The sequence below is a fragment of the Rhodnius prolixus genome, unplaced genomic scaffold (genome assembly GCF_049639745.1).
Source record: "Rhodnius prolixus isolate KJV_2025 unplaced genomic scaffold, Rpr scaffold_8, whole genome shotgun sequence".
NCBI lineage: Eukaryota > Metazoa > Arthropoda > Insecta > Hemiptera > Reduviidae > Rhodnius > Rhodnius prolixus.
Window position 1 is genome coordinate 14,266,713 of NW_027411593.1, and position 19,319 is coordinate 14,286,031.

The 19,319-nt window shown below is 34.0% G+C and overlaps 1 protein-coding gene and 1 long non-coding RNA gene across 7 annotated transcripts in view; one reads left to right on the plus strand and one right to left on the minus strand.

Moving 5' to 3' along the window:
• LOC141451544 (uncharacterized) overlaps positions 1-3,237 on the plus strand; it is a 21,588-nt gene extending 18,351 nt beyond the window's left edge. For both annotated transcript variants that reach the window (XR_012456881.1, XR_012456880.1), the window contains exons 3-4: positions 166-361; positions 3,115-3,237. This is a non-coding gene — a long non-coding RNA (uncharacterized lncRNA). The remainder of the gene's footprint in view (positions 1-165; positions 362-3,114) is intronic.
• The window catches only part of foxo (forkhead box, sub-group O), a 271,361-nt gene that overhangs the window by 9,792 nt on the left and 242,250 nt on the right, over positions 1-19,319 (minus strand). Inside the window, exons 2-6 of one of the 5 annotated variants that reach the window (XR_012456877.1) lie at positions 14,924-15,213; positions 9,741-10,140; positions 7,389-7,812; positions 3,567-3,672; positions 2,224-2,424 (exon numbers count right to left, since the gene is read on the minus strand). Coding sequence is in view for 1 of the 5 variants with exons in the window: in XM_074122988.1 (XP_073979089.1) it covers positions 7,520-7,812; positions 9,741-10,140; positions 14,924-15,213 (983 nt within the window). In the remaining 4 variants the exon portion in view is untranslated. Of the gene's footprint in view, positions 1-2,223; positions 3,673-5,321; positions 6,022-7,388; positions 7,813-9,740; positions 10,141-14,923; positions 15,214-19,319 lie in introns of those variants that run through there. The other 4 variants (XR_012456875.1, XR_012456876.1, XR_012456874.1 and 1 more) reach the window with 4 other exon arrangements.

Genomic DNA, 19,319 nt, shown 5'->3' on the forward strand with positions numbered 1-19,319 from the left:
TACCTTTATGTGTACATCTATTTCTAATTACTACCCACATACGCATATTAGATATACTGTACCGTTGTGTTACGTTATTTTAAGATAAATATATTATTAATATGTATATGTTTATTTAGTTGAATAAATGATTATAGTACAAATGAAAATGTCACTGGCTCGAAGCCATTTGTTAGCAGGAGGTGGTACATTCACAAGCAGAAGTTAATAAAATTGATTGATACAGACAAATAATCACAAAGAAAGCTTATCAGGATTTAATGTACTACCTTGCTGGAGAAAATGCAGTCTAAAGTTCTAACTTAATTTACAAGGCCGTGATAGTGATGAGAGAATAGCGGCTGGACGATGAATATGGCAAGTAAGAAATATGGGGGACTACTAATATCTAATGCTAAGCAATCTAAGTTAAGATACGATTTAAACGATTCAAACTCAGATTCGCTTTCATATCAAAATAAACCCCAAATCCACTTTCAACTTTAATCACTATCACATATTAGAAAAAATGTTAATGTCCAGTATTCTTAGCCCGACTGACGGATTGTTTCCGATAAGTACTCTGCCGACGATTTTAGGTTGTTAATAAAGAATCAAATTCCAAGAATATTTCTGTATGTGCTCTACCCAGTGCTAACCCATAAAAGGGCATTTCTAGAAATAAATATTTTTTGTGAACTGCATTTAGTTAATCATTATAAAATAAAAGATAATGGCGTTTCTCTACCCGGCTATTGCTTAACTCGATATTGGATATGCTGCTTTCAGCAGAAGTAATTCTTCTTCCTAGGCTTAATGTACTTCATTATTTTCTTGGAATTCCCAGGAAAAATTAGTTCATGAACGATGGTTCTTTCCTCAAAGTGGAGGGAAAGATGATTGTCGGCAGACTATAGGAGAGACGATAGACTGTAGACAGCGAGGATGGGTCATTACTCGGCAATGACAATTATTTCCCCAACCAAGTTTGAGCTTGAATCCAAGTCCAAAGCCTTGGGTATCTTTTTATACATCCTTAAGAAGCATGTCCCAATCTCTTCACTTTTGGATTGGGATGAACTAATAGGTGTAAATTCAAAGTAAGTCCTTAAATAGGCATTTCTCAAATTGGGATAAAAGGAATTTAAAAGGTAAAATATTATAATCAATGACTTTTAATAAATTATGGGTTAGGGAAAAAACCATTTTTTCAGCATATGTTAGGAAATAGTAAAATGTTTTATTGGCAAAAAAGCCAAGAAGCACAAGATGAGAAAGGCTAGTTAACTAAAGAATAAAAAAAAAAAAATATGTTCAACCCAATATAATAATGTATGTGGTCGCCCCAACTCTGGCATATTGTTCTGAAAGGTGGCTTTGAAATTGAAATTTATATCTAAGAGTTTTTGGATGTAAAAAAGGGGTTGGAAGATCTGGTGGTAGTGAGCAGGAAGTCAAGAATGTATCTGTCGTGACTACAGCACTAAATGTTCTAATATTAAAAAAAAGGTGTAAGGTTCTTTTTTTTTATGGTAAGAGAAAGAGCAGAACCCAAACTAATACCATGGCCACTTGGGTTTTACATGAGGTAGTTCTCTCTTTTGCTATTAATGTGTCAAATAAAACAATGTATACGGTTGAAGGCGGCGAGTGGGGCGGTAGTGTGGCGCCAGCATGCCCCAGCACCCACCAGACTGGCGCCACTTCCCCGCGAGCTAACCCACTGCCTCCGACTCACACTTCGCATCACAGAATTACATCGAAACTTTCAACGTTCTATGTGTGAGTCGGTGACGTTGCCATTACAATAAAACCTAAGCCACTCTTCCCTAATTAGCATGCCAGCAGAGGAGAAGAGACCCTCCCATCCTCTTTCCACTTCCTGTGATATAAACGAGATCACGCCTTCCTCCAGTCCACCCCTTTAGAGCTGTGCTCCAATATCCTCTTCTATTCACTTGAACAGAATCCCCCATACGCTCGTCTAAATATACCATATTTCCCTCTTAACCACTTTCACTCATTCACTCATTCTGGTTCTAGTTTGCCTTATACCAGAACCATTCCTTTCCTTTCCTGCTAAGGCTGTATCAAAGAAATTTTCTGACAATACAAAACCATCATCCATTTCCATGCGCTCAACATTATACCTTTTTTTTTGCTTTATCCAAATCCATAGCATGAGTTTCTGAAATAAAAAAAATCTCTTGCCACTATCCAATATCTCTTTCTTAAACGCTTTACCGATTCTTTCCACTGTGTGACGACATTATCCAACTATCCAACTGACTACTTCCTTTTTTAGATGACATCTCCTTATCTCTTTCTTACACTTTTCCATTTCTCTTGAGAGAATTGATAGAAAATACTTGTTTAGTGGGCCAGAAAGATTGTTAACTAGTTACAGATCAACTTCAATGATATCGCTTTTACAACCATTTACACCTTCAAAATGAAATAGTTTTTATTAGTAAAGTAAAACTGACAACAGGAAATCGCCATTCCTATAAAGAATAAAACTTTACAAATATCTAATGTGGCAATCGAAACCATGTTGAACCACTATACGTATACCTAATCAACTCGTCCAAGAAAATCCATTAATTATTAAATAAATTTTGATGCAAATTGAAATTTTTATTCTCTATTCAGAAAAGCGATTTCTTCAGTAATAGTTTAAATATTGTTAGAAAACAAGGGGCTACAGATTTAAAGAGGGGTGAAGGCTGAAAACTATACTGACTTCTGAAATTAGTTTTGATTTGTCAGTAAAAATAGTCATCATTTTAAAGTAAAATATTATTTAAATCCATTTTCTGACAAGCATACGGTAGATTAAGTAATAAAAACAGAAGCAATATGACTGGCCTTCTGTCTTCAATGTATAATGACGATCCGAGTTAAGTAGATAAATCTATCTTAAGAGATAGTCAAAGAATAGTGTTTAGATCTCAAAATTCCTCAAAATAAATCAGCTACTTAAAGGTAAGTGGTGTCTCACAAACTAGGTCTGAGAAGTCCCAATATTCGTAAAAGTAACTCCTTCAACTAACACATCTTGCAATAGATTTAACAAATTGCTTTAGAGATGTTTATAGTTGCTTATAACATAAATATTTAATGATTAAATTACAGAAAGAACTTCCAAAAAGATAGGGAACATTAGTCACATTGTCGGATCTTTCGATAAGAGGCCAAGTTGAACTAAATTAAAGAACATCTAGCAAGAATCCTACAGGTAACTGTTCAATGATGGAGCCGGAGATCGGCAGTACGCCTTTAACTTCGGATCTTGACGCGCCTTAAATATATAATAATTCATAAATAAATAAATAAATATAAAAAACATAACAATGTCAACTCTTATTTACATGGAAAGTACTCAAAGATTATTTATTTAACTTGATCAATAGGAGGATGTGAGCTAACCACTTTTTCTGAAATCTTAGCGTCCCTGTGGGTTCAACAGCTCATCACCACACATTACATTTTACGGCTAAATTTTGTACCCAAAATGCTCAAGCTCTCACACATCATGAAGATACAATAGATCTTCTGAAATGCACTTGATTTTGCTTTATACCCACCTCATTTACTCGTAGAAACTATCCTGGTCTAAATTAATCCCAAGAAAACTTGGCATCTATGAAAGTGAAAGAAAATTTGGAGAAATCACTCGCACTACTCTTCTTACTAAAAAAAAAATCTCAATTTTAAAGTTCTATACTCCAAATGTTGGAAACATTTTATTCTTCTAACATTTTACTAAGTAACATGATCAGGGAATTACAGAAATTTTGAATAAAATCAAGATGAAATAAGAAAATAATTATCAACGTAATAATGTTCCTTTAGAGGAACTGCAAGCTTTTCATAGAGGATTTTTCAATATAAAATTTTTTAAATTGATTCAATGATAAAGATAAACAAGGAAACAAGTTTAACAAGTTCGGTTTATAAATAAAAAAAACAAAGGTAATAAATTCTAAATTAAATAACTACAGTAGGCTTATATGGGAGGTAGTACGAACCCTTGGAACACACTTAATAAAAAAAATAAATAAAAAATGATGAAAAATACTATCAAGGTAATCCGGGCTCCTTCTAGGATAACAGGATGTTAAACCTTGGGTACATGTGGAGTCTGATAATATCAATAAATAATCCAAATTTAAATAAAGAAAAAAAAAAAAATTGTACATGTCTGTTCCTGGTTGCTTGTTGTACAGTTAGTGAAGGCAGATCACGAGGCAGACGTGCAAGTGATGGGAACTTAGTTCCAAACTATGCAACTAGATGGCTTAGGTGTTGTACATCTTAAAACAATTTCTTAAAAAAACCTGCCAGGATTTTTTAGGTAGTTTTCAAAAACTCACGAGATTTATGTTATAGGATAATAGAAACTTTATCAATAATGTGGTCTAAGATTTATTAACCATGAACAGCTCTCATCTGAAAAGTCACGAGCTTTACACGAAAATGAATATTTATTGAAAGGTTTCTGTTAGCTTTCAACTACTCTTCCTTCATAACAGAAATGATTGCAATTGGGAAAATTTACCATTTTACCAGAAGAAAATTCGTATTTTATTTCTTATAAACGATGCTACTAGGAGAGCCAACGACAAAATTTTCAACCAATTGGATCAACCAGAAGTGACAATTTATAGATTCAATTTTTTTTTTCATTTATTTGGGATCTGAACTTAAGTCATGAAGTTCTGGGACAATTATTATGTACGCTTTCTTTAACAGCATCTTTTCTTTTCTGGTAAAAATTCCAAATAAAAAGAATAAGAATTTTATAAAATCTATTTACATTTTATTGAATAATTTCAATTTTAAAGAAAAATTTCGAAGTTCATTTCGGAAAATAATCCCGAAAAGGTTAGAATTTAGATAATTTAATAAACTCACACTCTTCAGAAATATGTTCGTTCCCACTCTAAATAGGAACTTTTGATCTTGGAAAACTTGGAGCCTCTTGTGAAGTTTAATCTTGAATGGAACCCAAATAAATAATAATATATTTTTCTGAATACAATTTTTAATCGTTTTTCAACAAAATAAATAATCTATAATAAAAAAAAAGAAGGGATAAAGCAATTTCCCACAAAGTTGACTGAGTTAAAAAAAAATTTACATATTTTCTTTGAGTTTGATAGCTTCAATTTTCCTTTTGTGTTCCGGGGTTTTAATATATTTGTTTTTCTTTTTACGTATATATTCTGAAATCTTGTAATTCTTTTGTTGTTTATCTCCCCTCAAGTACAAAATCTGATATTCATACTTTTATATCTATAATATAGATATATCAAGTCGGTGCTACAGTAACAAAGAGATTAAATAAAAATAAGCATCTCTTTATTTTTGATTGGTCGATTGACACATCATTGTATAACCCGGACATTTGCATCGTATAATTAAAAATATGATGAAAAACCCTCTATATTCTACATTATGCATGGAATAATTTCTTGCCTTATCGAAAAGGCGTGTGTCAGTTTTTAAGGCCGAATAGGCTAACAACCAACATATATAATAAATTGTATATTTAACCATAAGTGGTTATATATTTTTTAAAAAAAATCTAATCTTTACCACATAACCCTATTGCAATCATGCAGACATCTATTTTGTATTTTTACCATGACCTGAGCCCTCTAAGTAGTAAAAACCATTTATAAATAGGTCCATATACCTACAACCCTTTTATAACTTCAAAAAAAAATTGATATTTTGCTTAGACGGCCATCAAGGGACCCGATATTAAGATTTTGGTGTACATCGGTCTACCGAAAGTAACCAACACACCATACTATTCTGTAATTTCGAGATTTCCTCAATAACAGCGTGTTCCATTTTCTTCAATCGTACTTCTTGTACTGACCATATACACGTACACCACCTGTAACTTTTGTTCAAACATTTTTTGTTTTTGTTTTCGGGAAAATTAATTTATAGGACACTTTCGAGAGAGACGAGCGGCAGGCTTCCCTCTGCAAAATTTAAAACAATGTTGTTTTTTTTTCCAATCAGTACCTGAAAAATTATTTTTGCAGATGAAAACTCAGTTGATATGTATGAATTTGACCTAAAATATGCAAAATTTACAAACTAACGCTCCAGTTTAACAATAAATAAGAGACAAAAAACAAAAATGCATAACATTCATTAACAAAAAACAAAATTACCAATAAGATCATTCCTACTGTTGATAATGAATCTGTCTTTAAATGGCCTAATAGTTAGTGATGTAATTATAATCAAGCAACTAAAAGCAATTAAGCCAAATAAAAAAAAAACATAACTGGATTGCAAGATTTTTATTTTTTAAAAGTAAATATTAATTTACAAATATCTAAGTTTCCAAATTTTGGAGAAATGAAATGAAATTCCGAACTGCTTTGTGAAGTGAAATAGAATTATAATAGAAGAGATAATTGGTAGGGCTTCTAATATGGCAGCAGATTATAATGAGGGGATTTAAAAAAATTGATATCCTTAATTTCCATTTACCAGAGTTTAACACAAGATGGCCATTTTTTGAACCCTACAGTTCAAAAAGGTTAATTCACTTTCAGAGTGTGCTAGTTAATCAAAGTAATGGACATATCAAAATTCAAATCTTTGAGATTAAGGTTTAAAGCAGGAAAAGGTAATTTGTTTCGACATATTGAAGGATTCATTTTCAAAAATTGGTATTCTTTTTTTAGCCAAAATTAGGTGTAAACCTTCTAGATAATAATTATAGGTGTGGATTCAGTTTAAGAGTTGAATCTTCTTACATAGTTTCCCAGCAACACGCCCAAATCTATTCAATCTTTTGCCATTAAAAATGGCTAATATTTATTGGACTTAGCCTCTCTTGTAGATTTCATTTCGCGTAGACAATTGCGCAGGAACAACAGACTGAGACCATAAATTTATAGTATCAAGAAGATAATAAAAGGAATGTTCCCTTTTTCGAAACGCTAGAATAGGCTCAGTCTTTGAAGTAGATTAGGAAAGCTATAACATGGCAGGCTATAACTAAGTGCACATGAAGAAGACGGCATCGTCAGCACCTTTTCATGATCGCCATCATTCCTTCATCTTTAGAGCTCTTCGTCTCACAAGATAGTTTCTTATCTTGGCTCACTTGTCAGTGCTCTGAAAATATAATTCTCCGCGGCATTCAGTAAGTTTTCAGAGTGTACATAATTCTAAGTAATTCCTCATACTTTTTTAAAAATTGTATACATATATACGCTATAGCTCTAAGTTTAAACTTCATAAGCAAGCTAGGATTAGGTTTATAACTTTTGATTTACACTGAATTGTACTAAACTCGGAAATAATTAAATTTTTGAGTGAGGTGAAAAATAAAAATCCTTCGCAATCGCCAAAAGACAAACATTGATACTTACAGACTATGTTAGTAGGCAGATAGCGAGAACACACGGTCATGGTGTTTGTACATGATAATTAGATGGTATGTAAGAGGTTGTTGGTTAAAGTGGAGTTGTGCACTGATAGTGGATGAGACTAGTGTACCCACGAGTGTCCTGAGAACGGCTGTGCGGCCGTCTCCTGAGTCTGTCCCGCTGAAGAGAGTACACTTGCCGCTTCAGAGCCGCCTCCACCACCGCCTCCGGTAAAGTTGAAATCTAGTGTGCCATCTAAACTGAGCTCATGTTTTATAACTTCGTCAACATTACAATCAAATCCACCATGTAAGGGAAGTGTTTCTATGTTAATGTTAACTTCGTCTAACATTGATACTGGATTCAGTGCACCCATCAGTTGGCCCATCATTGTCGCCGCACTTTCTCCTTCTCCGCCAAATAGTTTCTGTTAAAAACAAAGAAAAGAACGAGAGGTAAAATCATATGAATAGTTAAAAACTGCGGTAATAAGACTCACCCGACCTTTCTTTTACTATGTTTCTCAAGGTTCTAACAAATTGTCACTTAAACCCTAAACGAGTTTGTAAAACGAGTCACTGCTCTGAAATGTAACTTAAGCAGGAAGCCTATTACCACCAATCCTCAATCGTAGTGTAAAGTATTTTTGAAATGCAGAAAAACGCGCTTCGAGTTATAACAATATGGCAGCAGATTAAATCTAATGAAGGGATTTAAAAGATTTACCTCTCAGTATATCCCTCATTTCCATCTACTAAGGTTTAACATGAGATGGCCATTATGAACCCTATAGTTCAAAAATGTTAATTCACTTTCAGAGTGTGCTTGCCAAACTGATGGAAATATAAAAATTCAAATCTTTGGGATTAAGAAGGTTTAAAGCTAGAAAGGTAAATTGATGCCAGGTCTACTCCCAATCCCGTCATCCTAAGGCTTAATACAAAGCAAATACTCTGATTTTTTTTAACGAAAAGTTGTAGCAGGTGGACATCATACGTAGAAGAAACACAATTCTTAAAAAAAGTAACAATACTTTTATTATCGTAGCTAATAAATCACTACAAGATACGGGACTATACGAGGAACAGAGCAAGTCAACAAGATCTAGAAGGGCGGCCAACTTTGATCTTCCCAGAATTAATAAGACCATCAAAGCAATACCCCATCACCGCTTCATGAAATGAAGTCACCGCTTTGGACACAATTTTCTGGTAAGATTACCAGGAGAACTGATGTTGTATATAAAACACGGATCTGCAACAGAGGAATGATGGAATGGAATCTACAGCTGCCTTTTTCGGAATTTCTTGCCATTAGAAAATGCAATTTCAAAGTAGAAGTGGCAACAGACTTAGGGTTCAGTTAGTTAACCGACCTGATAATAACATTGAAGACAAAAACTAAAGGAATTTATTCAGTCTGTTATAAGTTCACCAATAATGTACCATGGAGATAGTAGTAAAGAAATATCGTGTGAGTTAATGTTTAAAAATGCTTGTTTTTTTTAAAAAATTCAAAAAATCATTAGAATAAGTAATTTTCATGCGTGTAATTAAAATTTAATTTATTCCATTGCGTTTATTATAAGGACTTTTAAAAGTACGAATTATATATTAAAAGAGTTGGTTGGTAAGAAAAGTTTTAAAGTCAATTATACGAGACAATTAGGGATAGTTCTATAAATAGATTAGTTACCTATCAACGGAATCTATACAAACTAAATTAAAAATGTAATTTTAGTGCTATAAAGTAAAATTCTCATTTTAGAATCATAATGATATTTGCCTTAAAGGTTTTGAAATTGAAACAGTTACACAATATTTTCTCAAACGGTAAGACTTACCTGTTTTTATTCATTTTCATTAAGTTTCATTTTCTTTCCTACTATAAGGTAGAAGAACCACTTAAAAACTCATCTATCCCCAGAAAAGATATAAATAAAAGTGTCTTTTACATCTATCTATTCGTAATATGGGAAAGTTTAGAGATAACCACGAAATTTGCTTCTCGAATGTCGCACTAGGGATTAATCGATTTCCACACTCAACCAAATTATCGAAAGCGAAAATCGTATCAAAGTGGAATACAGCTGCGACGACTGCCCATGTGTCAAAAGAAAAAGAAAAAAGTTCCATCGCACACAGAGGGCCCAAAAACTGAATTGTCGATGTAAACTCACTTTCTAAAAACCAGAATTAACCGTAATAATAATTCTCTTTAGGTTTAGGAGAAAGTAATAGAGAAACTGCATGGTCTGCAGTTTTGGTTTTGTAGTGGAAACATCCGCCAAGTATATTGTACAGAACAAAATCAAAACAATAAAAAGAGCGATTTGAAGTGAAAAACTAGTGATACCTGTTTAGGTGCGACAGCGCATGTATGGCAAGGTTGTGGTAGCCTATGGACCGGACATGGTGCCATATACGGCGGGGCAGGTCTGTAAGGAGGCGGCGGAGGGTAGGCAAAGCCACCAGGAGGCGGTAGATCTTGCGGTGTACCCGGCCCGCCCGTCGGACGTGTCCTAGCCTGTTGCGATTGTTGTTGTTGCGACTGTTGCTGTTGCGCGGACTGTTGTTGTTGCGCAGGCTGTTGTTGTTGTTGTTGTTGCTGTTGGCCAAGTCTCATCGTCTGCTCTAAACTGCCGGCCAACTGTTCTGGTCCATAATAACCCCAGTCTGTTTCCACGGAAGGTATTGGCGATAATCGACCACCGCAAGATGATGCGTTCGATGAGGTCCTTGGACGAAAATCGGGACTAAAACAAATAATACAAATAGTTCTCAGTCTATAATTTAGGTTTATAATTAGGCATTAGCATTTTATTTTACCTTTTAGAGGTTATTATACAGATTTATACAATACAAATAACTCAAAGAAACGGTTGACAACTGGCTTTATTTAGAAAATTTTGTATATCTGTGCCAAAGAAATCTAAGTTAAAATGATTGGCCATCCGCATCATACGAAAGATAGGGGGAGTAAAAAACGTAATTACTTATGTTTGCATTACAGTATATTGAATGGAGAAGAATGTCGTGTAGTATGGGATGAGATATTAAAAGAAATTAGAGAAAGAAGGTAAGGACAGTCTATTTTAGAATGGAGAAGTTTGCAGAGGAAAGAGAGATCATAATAAATTCTGGTGGCAAGTGGAGGAATATTGAGAGTGAGCTGTAGATCGGAATAGATAAGGGTTTCTTTAGGGATTTTCCAACTGCAAGCCAACCACTAAATCCTTTACTGACTGTACCCTAACCAGCAAAGATCCGTTCAGCGTATAGTCATAAGACACGGGGTCAAGCTGCCTAGTGAAGGAAATTACACTACACTTGGACAAGTTCAGATCCAAACAATTCTCAAGGCACCAACAAGATAAGGAATTCAATGCCTTTTGCAAGTTCCTACATTCATGCGGGGATGAGATTGACAAAAAGAGTTTAAGGTAATCCGCAAATAGCAAATAAGGAGATTCTTGAAGATTGCGCTTTATGTCATTAATAAATAAGTTAAACAGAAGTGGCCCCAGATGAGAACCCTGAGGAGCCCCCAGATAGGACAGGAAAAGGAAGTGATTTAAAAGATTTTAGTTTCACTACTTGTGTTCTTCCAATCAAATAACTGCGAATTTAAAGAAGAAGTTTGCCATGAATGCCATAAGCTTCTAAATTTGCGAGTAAAATACAATGATGAACACAATAAAAAGCCTTGGCAAAGTCAGTGTAAACGGAATCAACTTGGGCATTATTAACAAAAGAGTCAAGAATGGATTTTTGATACGTGAGTAGATTGGTGACAGTAGATTTTACATCAAATAAAAGAAATATTAATTATACTTACAAAGATTTTTGGAAAGAATGATTGAATAGAAATAGGTCGGTAATTCTTGATATCAGATTTATCACCAGATTTGAAGATTGAAGAAACATGGGATAGTTTCCACTTTACTGGAAAGCAACCGGTTCTCAAAGATTGGTTAAAAATTATATGAAGAGGTTTCAGAAGGGCATTAGCACAATTTATTTTTATAAGTATTGGAGGGATACCGTCAGATCCTGGAGCCCTATGAATATTTATAAAATTACTGACCAGGCTACACTCTAGAGGAAGGTTCGTATCCTTGAAGGTTATGATTACAAAACCTTCTATTCAACGAACTTTCTATAAAAATTAAATGTATAAATAACTTAAAAGGTACAATGGAATTTGTAGCAGGAAAATTTTCCTAACCAAATAGTTTTTCTAATTTTATTACAATCCCCTCTAGGCTTCTCTAGCAAATGTATGTCCTATCTACAGGTGCGATTGTAGAAATAATTTTTACGACACCATTTAAATTTAAAAGGTAGTCAGTCAACAAAATTCTTGTTCGCTTTCACCAATTTTTGTAGTAAAACTATTGCAAAATCATTATTTTTGGCCAGGTTTTGACAACCTTGAAAAAAAACTTTTTAAACCTTCGGCTTGTTATTTAATAAGAAAAAAATCAGTGCCAGCTAAATCATTTAGAAACACCTCTATTTTTAAAAATTCTGATGTGGACATTTTCGAGTCATACTGGAGCTTTATTCAGTGCACTGCTGGTCTCCGTGGACAGTGTTCTCACTTTACAGACAACACTGTCCATTAACGGTCAGTGAACTGTAAAAAGCTTATAGAAAGCCATTAGCTGGATTCGAACCCAGGGTCAAGGGAGCTAATCCCTTCCCTTCGTACTCTTAATTATTACAATTTTATACATTTTTTTCAACGTTAAGTGTGAGCAGCATATAAAAGAGTTGGCAAGGAGCTTAAAATAGAGCTGTATATAAGAACCACTTCATGAAGCTCTATGACTTCTCCATCTTTCTATCTTGTACTAATTAAAAACTCTTGTAACTTATAATCTCAAATTTAGAGAGAAAAGCAATGGAATCAATTTCAAGAGAGATCCATTTTCAAGAGAACCACCCAAAAAAACTGTTAACATTTTACCATGAAACATTGGTTTTAGCTAGTTTGTAAGAAAGGGTTGAAGTGGAGCTCTAAACTGAGGTGCTATTTTAGTTTATTGTACGATTTTAACATTTTAATTATATACTTTTTTTTTAAAATTTATCCTTTTAATGTAATTTACACCTGTACCTACAGGGTACAATAAGTAAATGCGATAAGTGTACATGAATAGCGTGGCAGACGTGAATGACGGTCATCCAGTGATGGCCGCCATTGGTCACCCAGTTGGTCACAGGGCCAACGGCGTCTCAGCCGTCTTTGAGGATTGGAGGATAGCGTAGTTGAAGACAAGTTTGCAGCTAAAGGGTTGGAATAACTGCATTATTATCTTCGTTACTTTTAACATAAAAAGTAATTATTCCATTTAATAGAAACAACTAATTGACCAAATTATAATATTATTGCTGAGGTAAATTGTCTTGTACAGCTAGAAGACCCAACTGATTCAAATCACGCAGCAAGAGGTGACTTAAGTCTAAATGTGCGTATACGTAGATTCCAGTGAAAAATTCAGAGAACAAGAGAGAAGAGAATTACCAGGATATAGTAAAAGAGAATCATTTACGACCCTATAAATAAAAGCAATAAGAAAAATTATCCTTATTTACTCTGACAGTATTTTGTACTCGTATATGTCAGTGTAGTCCATGTGTGCTCTAACGTGTCTCACAGCTCTACCACATGCATACATTCACCACTCACTACTAGTGTTTACCCGACACTGTATTATTATTATTACTGTAGTAGTATTAGATATGAGAGTTGTTAACTGTGCTTGGTGTAAGCTTTTATTTGTCTTCCCAATAACAACACCTTAACTTTTACTACAACGTGTTCTTCTTCTTCTTCCATTATTGCTTACCATTTACTCATCGAATCTTCTGCTTCTCAATAGCACTCTTATTAATCTTCTGTACCTCAATTATGTTTATATAACGAAAATGGTGTGAACATTCACACAACTTTTTCAAATTACTTATTACATGATTAAATTTTATTGGAATTTAAACAATATCCAAAAAAGGTCATTTCATACAGCCTCTAGCCTCTCCTATGCACAACAATGATTTGCGCCAACTGAAGCGGCCAGTGACTCTGGAGATCTCCTTCAGGATGATCACAGCTATTCAAGTATTATCCCGAGAGTGTTTCCGCTTTCCACGCTTTATTTACTTCTCATATCTTCTTATTTAGTTATTGTATCATCCAAACAGATTTAAAATTTCTTAATAAATAAATAGAAAACTATTCTAAAAAGATAGCTTAAGTTTATACATGTAAACTTTATCTGAAAAAAGTTTAAAAATCAAAATGATAAGTATACCATATTGAGTTGGTTACTATATACCGTGTTCAAAAAATTGACTGTTATAACAGAAAGAACAAAGAAAAAGTTACACCAGTAAGCCACTAACAACAGAAGTAAACAGTACTAAAAGAAAGTATAGTGTTTGTGAATTAATTCACACTAAAATGTTCTTTACTGAGTGAAATATAGCGGGCGTAATTTCAGAGCGTGCCATGACCCAAAAAAATTTCAGCCCTTAATATCTTCTCAATTTATGGATCTGTAAACTAAAAAACTATGGCATACAACAGAGTAAAGTATAGTGTATATGAGAACTAAAATATATACTAATATGTTGTTTACAAAGGGAGATATAGAGGGCTTAATTTCAGAGCGTGTCATGACCCAACAAAATTTCAACCCTTAATATCTTCTCAATTTATGGATCTGTAAACTAAAAAACTATGGCATACAACAGAGTAAAGTGTAGTGTATATGAGAACTAAAATATATACTAATATGTTGTTTACAAAGGGAGATATAGAGGGCTTAATTTCAGAGCGTGTTATGACCCAACAAAATTTCAACCCTAAATATCTTCTCAATTTAAGGATCTGTAAACTAAAAAACTACGGCTTACAATTGAGTAAAGTAGAGTCCATAAAAGAACAAAATCTCATACTAATTACCAATATGTTGTTTACTGAGTGAAATATAGCGTTCGAAATTTCAGAGCAAGTCATGACCCAAACAAATTTCAACACTTAATATCTCCTCAATTTATGGATCTGTAAACTAAACAACTATGGCTTATAACTGAGTAAAGTAGAGAGTTTAAGAAGATAAAATCTCATACTAGCGGGCGCAATTTCAGAGCTATTTACGTATGACCCAAAAAAATTTCAACCCTAATACCTTCTATATTTATGGATCTGTACACAAATAAACTATAGCTTATTTCTTAGTAAAGTGCAGTGTATATGAGGAAAAAATTTCTTACTAATTACTAATAAGTTGTAAACAACTGTAAACTGAGTTATGACCCAACCATGTAAGTGGCTCACAGCAAATTTATTTATTATACAAAGGCTCTAAACATGCATATTTTTGGAGAAGAAAACTAGTACTTCGACGCAGTAACTGAATCTAAGTCAATGTCTGAGTTAATGATCATTCTTCTGGATTACAGCGGCATCCTTTAGGATTATTAATCCTATATTTAATCTTATTAATAATAATGATATATGAGAATAAATACCTGAGTTGAAAACCATGTAATGGTGATTCAGGAAAAAGATCTAAACTCTCCGAGACGGATGAACTAGGGCTGGGCGTTGCTTCAAGGCCGCTACGAATCGCGTCCACTTTCTTTTTTATTCTTCCTCGTCTTTTCTCAAATTTTGATGTCTCCATGGAAGCGGCTCTTCTTCTAGCCGATTTCCCTGGTTTTGCGTCAGGATTTATCATCCACCAAGATGATTTACCAGTACCCTCATTTTGTACACGCATAAAACGATTGTGCAACGAAAGATTGTGTCGTATTGAATTCTGTAACAAACAAAATAAATTATATAAACAAAGGGGGATGAGAATAAATATAAAATTATTATATTCTATATGAAGGAAAGTCTTCAGTATTGAAATAAATGTTGAAAGCCAATGAAAATGTAACGCACAAATGAATCGCTAAAATGTTGTACACAAATTTGCTTTATAACAATAAAACTTGTACACACAGAAAATAATAAATAGTTTTATGGGCATAAAATAGTTTTACATTGATAAAAAGACATTCTTGGTAGTAAATGATGAAGGGTTAATGCAATAAAACTTAAATATACTCTCACTATGGTGACTAGAGTCCCCCTTTTCTACCAACAAACTGCACATAAAAAAACGAATTGACAAGTAACTGTTTAATATGACCAGTAAAATGTAATGCTTCTTTGCAAAGAAATTTATGTGCTAACTTAAGATGCCTTTCCCAGCTAACCAGTATTATCACTATTTACAATTTCTGTTTCGTCTTTTCATTATTTCAAATTTTTTTTACAGCTTCTTTTTATGGTTCATGTACAAATTCTTTCTTTACTTTGTTTTATACTATCCTAATAAGTGCCACAATGAAATACATATTATTTTACCTTACCTTTATCCAATAATGAACTTTGAAGCTACGTATTTACTATAAATTTATTTATTTATCACGTAAGTAAGGTAGCGCTGTTTTATATTCGATTTTGAATGAGAGAAGCGAGTATGTAATGAATGTAAAGAATATTTTATTTAATAGTTAAGTTTTTGTTTCTAACTCGGGATATGTGGTGGAAAGGAAACGAATGTTTGACGACGTATACAGGTATTTAGATGCACCATTTCGCTACGAAGACATAATATTCTCCACCAACATCTATGTGCTTAAAGCTATAGCAGAGCTAGCAATGAAATATGAATGTATTTAAAAGTTATAGCCGATTAGAATGAATGGAAGAAAATGATTAGAGAAGTATTATGATTTTAATTTCGGTTAAGCTATAAGGATGGCAGGAATATAGAGTACTGATCCATCCATTAGCTGTATTTTATGTACGAGTAAATAGTTGTATATAGTAGAGGGATGAATGAGTGAAGTGAATTTATATCTATAAGTAAGAATGGAGAGTGAGTGATATCCTAGTGATAAGCACCTAGACGATGCTGGCTGTATGGCGGAAGCCAATGCCAAAAAAAAAAACTCGGGCTTCCCAACTGGAGGACAGTTGCAGAGGATTGGCCAAACTGATAAATGCTCCTTGTGTAGCCAAGATACGTACATGGGTGGACTGTAACTCGTCGAAGAAGAAGTGCATGTATATTCTTTTTCTGTTATATAAACGGAAAAAAATAGCTTCAGAAGTATACATTCGATTAATTCAAGATGTTTCAACGAACTATAAAAAAATTAAAGAGCCTTTATTTCTTACATCTCGACAGGGTTTCCAAAAAAGGAGTAACGACCTCTAATATTCTGCATGTTTGAGATGCAACTTTAATTTTTTAAAAATTATGGAATCGTAAAATATCATTCAACTTACTTTTATCGTTAACTTATTTTGCTAGCGAATAGAATTATTTATTATTCTACGGTAATATTGGTAAATATATTTATATAAAATCGGATTCAATTAAATGTTGTAGAAAAGTGACAAAAGGAAATAAATTTGAAAATAGAAGAAGATAACATCAATGATTGGCTGAGAGGATAATGGAGGCGATGTTAAATGTTGGTTCAAGTAGGAAGAGAAAGAATTATATAGCAAACTTAGGGATATGTTACTAACCCTAGTAGTAAGAAGGTAAAGGCAACCCATTAAAGTGTCACCAAGTTTGGAATTAGCAGACCTCCGGGCGGCAGACAGACTTGTAAAGAAGTGCTAGGAGACTGGGTTTTGGGGCAGAAAAAAAGCAGAAGTAAGAGGTATAAATATTAGATGGAGACGTTTGGTTTTGCAATAAGGAAGGAAGGCGTTATGGGTACTGAAGGAGAAGAAGAAAGTACAAGAAGTGAGCTGTTGGAAGTAAGGATGGTGAAATCTTTCTCGGCAAACTATAACACTATTTCCTTACAAGTCATAAAGCAAGCTGAGGAAGAGGCGAGTATACTTCAAGCTAATAACTCTTCAAGCAGGACGACCTGGCCACCACAAAACACCCCCCTTCTGCCTCCAAAACCGCTACCACAATACCATATATCAAACTACCTTACACTTTCACGATAAGTTTTCTACGTCTCTCTTCTTATGTAAAGGAGCCCGCTGTTGTATTCCTTGCCGCCAGCAGCTCAAGTGCCAGGGCCACCTCTCAAGAAGGCGGTGCCCATCTTACTTTGCTGATATACAGCCCACGCTTCTACTACACTTCAGATTTGCCGCCTCTAAGGCGCGTCATACTGCCTCCACCAATGTCTTTTCCCTTCAATTCGTTGCTACGAATTTGCTAACACGTATCGTCCATTCTTTGATACCAAAGTTATATGATAAAGTAAAAAAGCTCCGATAAATTTCATAAGATCAATGAAGACAAGGGAGGATGTTACACAAAATCACTTTGAGGACAAAAGTGGCCAATTTGTGTCACATTGTTAGTGTAACGAAAACCTAACAGCTTCCGATATAAAGAAGATAAAAGCAGAGACAAAGTATTGTAAGATTCGGCTTTTTGGGAGGTGATAATTGCAATTTAATAGAGTGCAATTAGCAAAAGAAGATAATGCAACTACGCATCTAAAGGAAGATGATCGGAGAATACTGTCTACAAAAAAACTGGGCCTAGAATACAATCTTGGAATACTCCGGCTATCAAATTAAAGTGGGAAAGATATGGAATTGCCTACCATATCAAGACGAAGGCTATACTTCATACCCTAACAGCATCTGTACTTTTCACACTTTATCATCCATTTATTATTAGAGTATATCCCCTTGCATTTACATGAATTTGGTACATGGCTTATATAACATGAATTTGAAAGAGAAAATAAATCTCAAGGGTCTCCTGACAAAACCAGTCATCCGATGATTTAAGAATGAGAGAAAAGGTCAGGCTAATCAGGATGGTTAAATGTATCCAGCTACCTCGTTACTCCCACCCTGTGCCCAACCTGAGCAACATTGAGCAATGATCCTAATCAGTATGGCTTCGGCCTAAGAGAATACAACTTCTAAAAAGCGATGTTTTTTATTTTTACAGAAATCTTTGACCAGCTTCTAACTAAGTACATAATTCCAGAACTCATCGTGTTTATCAATCCAGTTTTTGACAAATGTGTTCATAAAGAGAAGATTTTTGACGCTCAGAAATTAAAAAAAAAAACTGGTTTGAATACGCAAATCGGCTTTCTATTTTCTCAGTTGACGTAATTAAGTTCTATAAAAATATCACTTTAAAGGTTCCATTTTTTGACAGAATCTTTAAAAAAATGCTAAAAATCGATTTAGAGGAATAGCATTTTCGATCTGACAGTTTCCTTAAAATTGAGAATTTTGATGAGATACTTAACACTAATTTTGTATTTAATTGGGTAATAAGTCCGTACATTTGCTGAAATTACAGTTCAGAGAAATACTCAACTATCAATCTCGTTCAGAAGTGGACGTAACAGAGTTGGCCCGTAAACAATGAACAAATGGCCTATGTGCAATGAGTAAATCATGTTTAGAGAAATTTTTATAAGCCGTTCATGAGAGTATCGCTATTTTTTCATTTAATTTGTAAAGTGTTCCTAGTTTAAACTATGGAGTTCCTAGGCCAGTCTACGAACAGTTCTGTTTCATTTTAGCAGACTACAGATCCTCTAAACTGATACCAGGTCTTGGATAGGCCACGCTGCGCTAGCGTCCCATTTCCACGAAAGCGGCCTTACCCACATCTACCAACAACTGTTGCTTGTGGCATGTCCTATTTCCTCTAGTATTGTTTGGCTTAAGATTCCTTGTCCTCAGGGAGATACAGATTTCCATGGAATAAACTAAACGAACTCTCCAAATTTCATTATAAAACAATGAGAGATTGAATCACCTTGTCTCCTAGTTTTAATCGCATCTAAACTAGTTTGCGGTATCTCTAAAATTCTGCTCCCTAATTGGATGGATTTCTAACTAATGTTGTGATGCTCC